The sequence below is a fragment of the Carlito syrichta genome, unplaced genomic scaffold (assembly GCF_000164805.1).
Source record: "Carlito syrichta isolate Samal-C Ts95f unplaced genomic scaffold, Tarsius_syrichta-2.0.1 Scaffold309824, whole genome shotgun sequence".
Lineage (NCBI taxonomy): Eukaryota > Metazoa > Chordata > Mammalia > Primates > Tarsiidae > Carlito > Carlito syrichta.
The window spans coordinates 852,218-862,617 of NW_007253920.1; the positions used below are offsets into that span (position 1 = coordinate 852,218).

At 38.9% G+C, this 10,400-nt stretch overlaps 1 protein-coding gene and 1 pseudogene across 3 annotated transcripts in view; one reads left to right on the top strand and one right to left on the bottom strand.

The window, feature by feature from the left end:
• Window positions 1-10,400, top strand: part of COPB1 (coatomer protein complex subunit beta 1) — a 44,174-nt gene that overhangs the window by 21,676 nt on the left and 12,098 nt on the right. For all 3 annotated transcript variants that reach the window (XM_021717514.1, XM_008067936.1, XM_008067937.1), the window contains one exon: window positions 1,095-1,215. In XM_021717514.1, the coding sequence (XP_021573189.1) occupies window positions 1,095-1,215 (121 nt within the window). The remainder of the gene's footprint in view (window positions 1-1,094; window positions 1,216-10,400) is intronic.
• Window positions 4,668-5,615, bottom strand: LOC103270412 (annotated as a pseudogene).

Consider the following 10,400-nt stretch of genomic DNA (forward strand, 5'->3'; position numbering starts at 1 on the left):
CAGCTGTTTTCATTTATATAATTGTGATCTGTTTAAACTAAAATTATTTTACTCACATAGAAAGTGCTAAGTGGAGCTAACTGATGATATTTGAGGTCTATCTATTGCCTATTTGCATCTGGAAACATTTTGAAGAGTTTTCGTTTCCAATTGATGGAGTAAAATTTTGATGTTTTCTCCTTTATTTTGTTCCCCATTGTTATGGTGAAGATGATGAAATTTGGACTAAAATTTCATTGACTTCTTATGATGTGCTAGGCATTATGCTAAATAATTTATCTCAGTCTTGACAGCAACTCTTTGAGATAGAATATATTACCTCCATTTTACAGAAGTAGAATTTGAGACTTAGATTTGTAATTCACTCAGTAAATAAGCTGGAATTTGGATATACTTCATTAGCTCCAGTTACATACACCCTTAATCAAACATTTTCTCTTTTCATATTTAGTTGGCTCTCGTGTCATTTGAAGAAAAGTTTATTTTTAATTTATTTCATTTTTCTAGAGACAAAGTATTGCTCTGTTGCCCAGGTGCATGGTATGCATGGTGCGATCATGGCTCACACAACCTTAACATTCTGGTCTCAAGTGAGCCTCTTGCCTCAGCCTCCTGAGTAGCTAGAACTATAGATGTGTGCCACCACATCTGGCTTTTTTTTTTTATTTTAAACTTTTATAAGGACAAGTTCTCATTATGTTGTCCAGACTGGCCTTGAACCTCTTGGCCTCAAATGATCCTCCCACCGTGGTCTCTCAAAATGCTAGATTACAGGCATGATTAAGATAAGTTTTAAAGATAAGTTTTAAAACAAAATAAAGGAGAAATCATCAAAATTTTACTCCATCAATTGGAAACGAAAACTCTTCAAAATGTTTCCAGAAGCAAATAGGCAATAGATAGACCCCAAATAAAGTTTTAATCTTTTTCTTGTTCTTTTTACCTTTTCCTTGTCAGAGCTAAAGAGGGAGCAACTGAGGTCCTTATGACTAAAGGATGGCAGTAAGAATGTTCAGTAGGCTTAATTGAATCATTTATACAGAAGCTGCATGCTGCTTAAGAAATTGGTGGATTTCATTTTTCTTGCTTTGTAGACCTCCCCTAAGAGGATTCCTTCTTGATGGAGATTTCTTTGTTGCTGCCTCCCTTGCTACAACTCTGACAAAGATAGCATTGCGCTATGTAGCTCTGGTTCCAGAGAAGAAAAAGCAAAACGTAAGTTCATAGTCTACATTTACCTGGCAATTCAATATTGAGTGCCCACTGTATGCGTCTGAACAGTGAGGGATGCAAAAGTTAATGCTAAAGTTCATATCATGAAAGAGCTTATGGTTTAATGAAGGCCATGGACACAGTAATATAATATTACTCTAAAACTGACAAAGCAATATGATAATAATAGCATGTGATTAGTCCTGTGAAGGAAAGATATAAGGGTTTATGAAGTCACTTGTTTGTTAGGATCAGTTAAGGACCAGTGAAAGAAATACCTTTCTATCCAGCACCTTCATCCAGTCAGTCATTGTCTGTTTTATCCCAAAATCTCTTAAATTATTCCCATCAGTACCTGACTGGGCACAGCAGCTCACGCCTGTAATCTCAACAACTTGGGAGGTAGAAGTGAGAGGATTGCCTAAGTCCAGGGGTTCAAGACCACTCTGGGAAACTTAGTGAGACCTTGTTTCTGCCGAAAGTAAAAAAATTAGCAAGGCGTGGTGGCTCATGCCTGTAGTTCCAGCTACTTGGAAGACTGAAGTGGAAGGATCGCCTGAGCCCAGAACGTTGAGGCTGTGAAAGCCATGATCGTGCCACTGCACTCCAGCCTGGGTGACAGAGTCAGACTCTGACTCAAAAAAAAAAAAAAGAGTAAAAACCTTCATCAAAGCTTTTGTATACTTATTGACAATAGTACACAGTCAACTTTACATATTTGCAAGTTCCACATCTGCAGATTCAACCAACTATGGATAAAAAATATTTGAAAAAAACAAAAATAAAAATTACAGATTTAAAAACAATACATTGGCCAGGCGCAGTGACTCAAGCCTGTAATCCCAGCACTTTGGGAGTACAAGGTGAGGGGATTGCCTAAACCCTCGGGTTCGAGAACAGCCTGGGCAACTTGGCAAGACCTCATCTCTATAGCAAATCAAAAAATTAGCTGGGTGTGGTAGTGCACGCCCGTAGTTCTCGCTACTTGGAAGCCTGAGGTAGAAGGATCCCCTGAGCCCAGCAGGCCAACGCTGGGGTGGCCATGAGCATGTGTGCCAGTGCACTCCAGCCTGGGCAATGGAGTGATACTCCAACTCAAAAATTATTATATATACATTATAGCACCTATTTATGTAGCATTTACAGACATACCTCATTTTATTATGTTTTGCAGATTCTGCAGGTTTTTTGTTTGTTTGTTTGTTTGTTTTGAGTTGGAGTCTCACTCCGTTGCCCAGGCTGGAGTGCAGTGGCACACTCACGGCCACCCCATCGTCAACCTGCTGGGTTCCAGTGATCCTTCCGTTTCAGCCTTTCAAGTTGCTAGAACTACAGGCGTGCGCTACCACACCCAGCTAATTTTTTAAAATTTATTGTAGACATGAGTTCTTGCCAAGTTGCCCGGGTGGGTCTCGAACGTGTGGACTCAGGCAGTGCACTCACCTCAGCCTCCCAAAGCGCAGGATTATAGATTGAGCCCGGCTTAAACTTTTTCATTATTATATCTGTCATCACAATCTGTGATCAGTGATCTTGAATGTTTCTTTTGTCATCGTTTTGTGGCACCGCAAACTGCCCATGTAAGACAGCGAACTTCATTCTGATTTCTCAAAGCTTGATAAATGTTGTGTGTGTTGTGGCTGCCCTACCAGTTGGCTTTTCCCTTATCTCTCTCTCTCTCTTCTCTTGGGCCTTCCTATTCTTTGAGACACAGCAATATTGAAATTAAGCCAATGAGTACTCCTACAATGGCCTTGTAAGTATTCAAGTGAAAGGAAGAGTCCCACGTCTTTCACTTTGAATCAATAGCTAGAAAAGAGTAAACTTAGTGAAGAAGTCATGTTGAAATCTATGACAGGCAAAAAAGCTAGGCCTCTTGTACCAAACAGGTAACCAAGTTATACAAATGTAAAAGAAAAGTTCTTGAAGGAGATTAAAAGTGCTCCAGTGAACACACAAATGATAAGAAAGCTAAACAGCTTTATTGCTGATATGGAGAAAGTTTGAATGGTCTGGATAGAAGATCAAACCAGTTATGACATTCTCATAAGCCAAAGCTGACTCCTCAACAAACTCTCTTCAAGTCTCTAAAGGCTGAGAGAAGAGAAGAAGCTGCAGAAGACAAATTTGGAGCCAGCAGAGGTTGTTTCATGAGATTTAAGGAAAGAAGCTGTCTCCATAACATAGAAGTATAAGGTGAAGCAGCAAGTGCTGGTGGCAGTTATCCAGATGATCTAGCTAAGATCATTGATGAAGATGGTTACACTAAACAGCAGATTTTCAATGTAGACAAAACAACTTTCTATTGAAGAAGATGCCATCTAGGATTTTCATAGCTGGAGAGAAGTCAATGCCTGATTTCAGAGCTTTAGTGGACAGTCTGACTCTCTTGCTAGGGACTACTGCAGCTGATTACTTTAAGTTGAGGCCAGTGTTAATTTCCCATTCTGAAAATCCTAGAGCCCCATGAATTATGCTGGCCAAGTGCAGTGGCTCACGCCTGTAATTCCAGCACATTGGGAGGCATGGTGGCTCATGCCTGTAGTTCCAACTGCTTGGAAGGCAGAAGGATCACCTGATCCAGCAGGTCGAGGCTGTGGTGGCCCTCAAAAAAAAAAATTATACTAAAACTACTCTGCCTGTGCTCTCTTAATGGAACAACAAAGTGTGGATGACAAGCACATCTGTTTACAGCATTGTTTATTGAATACTTTAAGTCTGCTGTTGAGACCTGCTCAGGGAAAAAAAAAAAGATTTCTTTCAAAATATTACTGCTCATTAACAATATACTTGGTCATCCAAGAGCTCTAATGGAAATGTACAAAGAAATTAATATTATTTTAGTGTCTGCTAACAGCATTCATTCTGTAGCCATTGATTAAGGAATAAATTTGACTTTCGGGTTTTATTTGTTAAGAAACAGAATCAACAGAACATTTGTGGTAGTAGGACAGAGTTGGTCACAATGTCCTGCCACAGCAATTTTTGTTGTTGTTGTTCTTTTGAGTAGGGGGTCTCATCTTGCCCAGGCTGGAGTACAGTGCTTGATCTTGGCTAACTGTAGCCTTGACCTCCTGGCTTCAGGCAATCCTTGCACCTCAGCCTCCCAAGTAGCTGGGACTACAGGCACACACCACCAAGTCCAGCTAATTTCTTGACTTTTTGTAAAGACAGGATCTCATTATGATGCCTGGGATGGTCTTGAACTCCTGGGCTCAAGCAATCCTCCTGCCTAGTCCTCCCAAAGTGCTGCAATTACAAGTGTGAGCTACCACACCAGCCTCACAGCAATTTCTGACATTCAAATTCGGTCTATATATATATAAAAGGCTTGTTTCAATTTTTTAAACTTTGTATTATGTTATCTGTACAGAGTGTTTTTAAATTGAAACATTTTTTTCTAACTCACCCCTAATTACTCAGTTTTTGGAGACTAACAGCTTGGTCCACATTTTTTAAAAGGTGATATCAGGTCCAATAAAAATTATTAAATTATTAAATATTAGCTCAGGGCTCCCACCATGTGCATCAATGTGTTTATAGGCTTTAGATTCAAGATCTTTAAGAGTATTCCAAGTGTTTTCAAAAGACCCTACATCCTCAAGATAATGTACACAATTGGGTTTTTTTTTTTTTGAGCTGGAGTCTTACTCTGTCACCCAGACTGGAGGGCAGTGGCACGTTCAAGGCTCATTGCAGACTCAGCCTCCTAGGCTCTAGGGGATCCTTCCTCTTTAGCCTCCCGAGTAGCTGGGACTGGAGGCATGCACCATCACGCTCAGCTAATTTTTTGATTTCTTTGTAGAAACAAGGTCTTGCTATGTTTCCCAGGCTGGTCTCAAATTTCTAGGCTCAAGCAATCCTCCTGCCTTGGCCTTCCAAAGTACTGGGATTCAGGCAGGAGTGACCCCCTCCTGTCCAACATAATATTTTTTAATATCTGTGTTTTCCATTTTCTTTCAGGCCTTGACCAGGTAACATGAATACTAGGCAGTAAGAACTTTCCCTCAGTTAGATCTTCATAACGACTTTTGTCTTCACTATATTTTTTGGAGTATAAACTAGCATAATCATTTCTAATTGGAAAAAAGACCCAAGTGTATTAAGTAGTGGCTTTAAATCTTCTTTATAATCAGAGAAGGTTGCATGAGGCCTATTGCAAATCCAAATAGTCCACCTGTCTTTTGCAGCATTATAGTTTTGTTGTCTTCTACAGTGAGATAAGTATAATTATCCCTACAGTAAATATCTAGGGCGTGTCCCTGATGTAGTTCCAAAAGTTGCTGAGTAAAAAGTTTCACTGCATCTGGATGATCAAGGGTTAAGACTTACTCTGGGCCAAGGAAATAAACATAATTGGCAGAATTGATGACAGATGGAATTTCATAGATGCTGTGTGCCATCCCAGTCACACTCAAGAAATACATTTCTTAAGACTCTGTCATAGTAATTTCTCTGATGGATTTGGGCAAAGTAAATTGAAAACTATCTGAAAAGGATTCATCATTCTAGATGTCATTAAGAACATTTGTGATTCATGAGAGGAGGTCAAAATATCAACATTAACAGGATTTAAAAGAAGCTGATTCCAGCCCTTATGGATGACTTTGAGGGTTTCAAGACTTCAGTGGAGGAAGTAACTGCAGATGTGGTAGAAATAGCAAGAGAACTAGAATTAAAAGTGCAGCTTTGGAAGATATATGTGACTGAATTACTGCAATCTCATCATAAAACTTGAACAAATGAGGCGCTTCTTATGAATTAGCAAAGAAAATGGTTTGTTGAACTGGAATCTTCTCCTGGTGAAGGTGCTGTGAATATTGTTGAAATAATAACAAAGGATTTAGAATACTTCCATAGACTTTGGATGAAGCAGTAGCAAGGTTTGAGAAGTTTGCCTCCAATTTTGAAAGTTTTACTGTGTGTGAACTGCTGTCAAATAACATCACATGCTACGGAGAATTTTTTGTAAAAGGAAGAGTTGGTTGATGCAGTAAACTTCATTGTGTTATTTTTGGGAATTGCTACAGCCACCCCAACTGTTAGCAGTCACCACCTTGATCTGTGAGCTGCCATCAACGTGGAGGCAAGACCCTCTACCAACAAAAAAGATTACTACTTTGATTGTTAGCATTTTTTAGCAATAAAGTGTTTTTAAGTTAAGGTATGTACTTTTTTTTTTTAGAAAAGATGCTGTTGCATACTTAATAGATGATAGTGTGGTATAAACACAACTTTTATAAGCACTGAGAAACCAGAGAAGTTTGATTTGCTTTATTGTGATATTTACTTTATTGAGGTGGTCTGGAACCTAACTTGCAGTATCTTCAAGGTATGTCTGCATTTTATTATTATTAGGTGTTTAATCTAGAGATGATTTAAAGTATACAGGAGGAGGCCGGGTGTGGTGGCTCACGCCTGCAATCCCACCACTTTGGAAGACAAAGACAGGAGGGTTACTTGAGCCCAAGAGTTCGAGAGCAGCCTAGGCAACATAGCAAGACCTCATCTCTACAAAAATAAAAATAAGGTATACAGGAGGATATGTGTAGGCTGTATGCAAATACAACACCATTTTCTATAAAGGAGCATTCATGGATTTTGGTATCCAAGGGGGTCCTAACCCCAAGGAAACCAAAACCAAGGGATGACCATACCTTCCATTTTCCCAATCCCCACTCCTATCCTTTGTGCTATTCTGCTTTTACATTTACATGTCATGTTACAAACCCTATGATACATAGTTATTTTTGTTTTATTTATTTATTTGAGTTGGGGTCTCACTCTGATGCACAGACTAGAGTGCCCAGGCATGATCATGTCTCACCATAGCTTGGATTTCCTGGACCCAAGCAATCCTTCCATCTCAGCCTCCTGAGTAGCTGGGACTTCAGGGGTACACCAGGATGCCCAGGTGTTACTTTTGTTTTACATAGTCAATTAACGCTCTCTTTTTTAAAATAACTTTTTGTGTCTTATTTTCCTAGTGTCTGGACCAAGGTGGGGAGAGGGCATGCTTAGACAAGTGTAAGAAGTCAAGAGTTAGAAGCAGGGCAGTTCGAGTATTTTCCTGGGTGTTTTTATTTTTTTTATTATAAAATGTACACATTAAATTTATCGTTTGAGTTATTTTTAAGTGTACAGTTCAGTGTCTTAAGTACAGTCACATTGTTGTGCAGCCATCACAACCATTCATCTCTAGTCCTCTTCTTTTGTTTCAGACTGAGACTTTGTACCCAATAAATAACAACTCCCCATTTTGTCTTCCCCACAGCTCCTGGTTACCTATATTATGCTTTGTGTTTGTATGAATTTACTTATTCTAGTTACCTCATAGAATTGGAATCATACAATAACCATTCATCTGTTATAAATAGTCACTTATCTTTTAAGATTTTTTGTTTTTTGAGTTGGGATCTCACTCTGCCCAGGCTGTAGTGGAGTAACATTCACACAGCTCACCATAGCCTCAATCTCATGGGCTCAAGTGATCCTTCTGCCTCAGTTTCCCGAGTAACTAGAACAACACATATGTGCCACTACACTCGGCTAATTTTTTTTTTTTTTTTGTAAAGACGACTCACTACATTGCTTAGGCTGGTCTTGAACTCTTGGGCTCAAGTGATCCTTCCTCCTTGGCCTCCAAAGTGCTGGAATTAGACATGAGCCACCACAAGCAGCCTAAAATTGACTTTTATCTGTAAAATAGTTATTTCTATATTGGTGATCATTTTGTGTTTTATAATAGTGCATTCTCACTTAACATTACAACAAGCATTTTCCTGTGTTATTATAAACTCTTCTTAGTCGTAATCATAATATTTAACAGCTGCATAGTAGTTCATTAAGTTGCAGTGGCTCACGCCTGTAATTCCAGCACTTGGGAGGCCAAGGCAAGAAGATTGCCTGAGCTCAGGGGTTCAAGACCAGCCTGGGCAACTTGGTGAGACCTCGTCTCTAATAAATCAGAAAATAAGCCTGGCTTGGTAGCGTGCACCTGTAGTTCCAGCTACTTGGAAAGGTGAGGCGAAAGGATCGCCTGAGCCCAGCAGGTCGAGGCTGTAGTGGCCGTGAGCATGCCACTGCACTCCATCCTGGGTGACCAAATGAGAAACTCCAACTCAAAAGAAAAAAAATGGTTCATTAAGTCTATGATTTCTTTATTTACCTTCCATATAATTACGCAGTTTCATTTCAAGTTAGGGAATTTCAAAGAGTGGTTTTTAAAAAGTTCTGTCAACAAGAAAAGGCCATAAATGAAATGTAGAGAGCCAAGTAACTTACAAGGTGCATTACCTCTTATTGATTTTTATTTATGAGATATAAATTTACGTTGTAACTCTCCTGTAGGCCATTATTTGTTTATTCGGTCTTGTCACAGTGTAATCTTTAAGTTATGCTTTTTAAAAGTCTCCAACATTTTTTGTCTCAGAGTTCAATTTTATTTCCTCTCATGGAACAGTTGTTTCATTTCTGGAAGCTGCAGGAGTATTTACTGATAGCTATTTAAAAGAGCCAGATTTCTCAAAATATATCTAGTTAATTAAGTTTGCTGTGTTTGGTATAAGGGAGAAGAAAGTTTGGTTGTTTATTTCCTCACTGGTGTTCCTTCATTTATGCCGTTTCTAATGCTCTTTATTTCTTTGTGTAGAACTGAGTTTCTCTCTGGTGTCATATACCTTTTGCCTAAAGAATTTGCTTTGATTTTTCTTGTAGTGCCAGTTTGCTGACAATGAGTTCTCTTGGGTTTTGTCTGGAACAGCTTTATTTCTCCTACACTTTTGAAAGATACCTTTGTGGAATTCTAAGTTGAATTGTCTTCTGGCTTTCTGATGAGAAGTCTACTGTCATTCTTATGCCTTTTTGTACAATGTGTTCTTTTTTCCCTCTGGTTTTAGGTTTTCTCCTTTTCACTAGGTTTTAGCAGTTTGATTAGAATATATTTTGTGGTAGTTTTCCTTGTTTGTGGTTCATTGAGCTGCTTGTGTCTGTGGATTTATAATTTTCATCAGTTTGGAAGATTTTCGGTCATTATTTCCTGAGTCAGTTTTTTTCTGTTCCCTGCTCTTTCTCCTCTCCTTTTGGAGACAGTATCCAAGCAGGGAAGATTGTTAAACTTACCCCTTGGTTCTTCCCCAGGCCTGAAGTCGTTTTATGCATGTACAGATCAGAACTCAGCCAAAGGTAATTTGGCAAAGGCATAGAGCGTATGTGTCAGGATGCTACATAAGTCTTAAAAAGTTGAAATTCACTTGTGGAAGACTTCGAATAGCAGGCTAAGTATTATGGACTTTAGCAGGAAGGCTGGGGGAAGTCATTAAAGGTGTTTATGTGCAGAGTGAAGTGATGGGTGCAGTTTAAAAATTAAGATAGCAACAGCAGATGATCACACTTAGAATCACCAGTCATAGGACAGCCTGCCAGGATGTACAGGGATGCAACACAGTGAGAAATACAGAAGCATCACCCATCTGGTATTCTAGTCAAAAGTATGGGACATTCTATAAAACAACTGACCTGAGTTCTTTAAAAAAAAAAAAAAAAAGTCAGTGATTAAAAACAAAAAGTCAGGGAACAGGTTTAGACTAAAAGGCACTAAAGAGAACAGCAACTAAATAAAATGTATGAAGCTGATCCTGGATTAAAAAAATTTTTTTTAATTATTTGAGACAGTTTAGGAAGATTTATTTGAATTCAGAGTGTAGTAGATATATTTTGGGATTGTTCAGTTTTTCAGGTAAGAAAATGATATTGTGGTTTATGGGAGGCTGTCCTGATTCTTAAGAGATGAACACTGAAGTATTTATGAGATAAAGACTCTTACTTTCATATGTTCAGCCACAAAAAAGTGAACATATATAGAATAGGAAAGCAAATATGGCAAAATGTTAACATTTGGCAAAGTATGTAATTCTTTTAAACTTCTCTGTAGTTGGGATTAAAAGGGATAGCATCAGCATGTGAGAGAGTTAAAGGGAGATCCTGGAGCAAGGCAAAACATTAAAAAGCCATTATTGTCTTCTAGTTGAGGGTTAATGCAGGTTTCAAGAATGACAAGGGGTAGAAAGGTACAAAAAAGATATTATGGAGCCAGGCTCAGTGACTCAGGCTGTAATCCCGCGCCTTGGGAGGCTGAGGTGAGTGGATTGCCCAAGCCCACGGGTTCGAGACCCACCTGGGCAACTTGG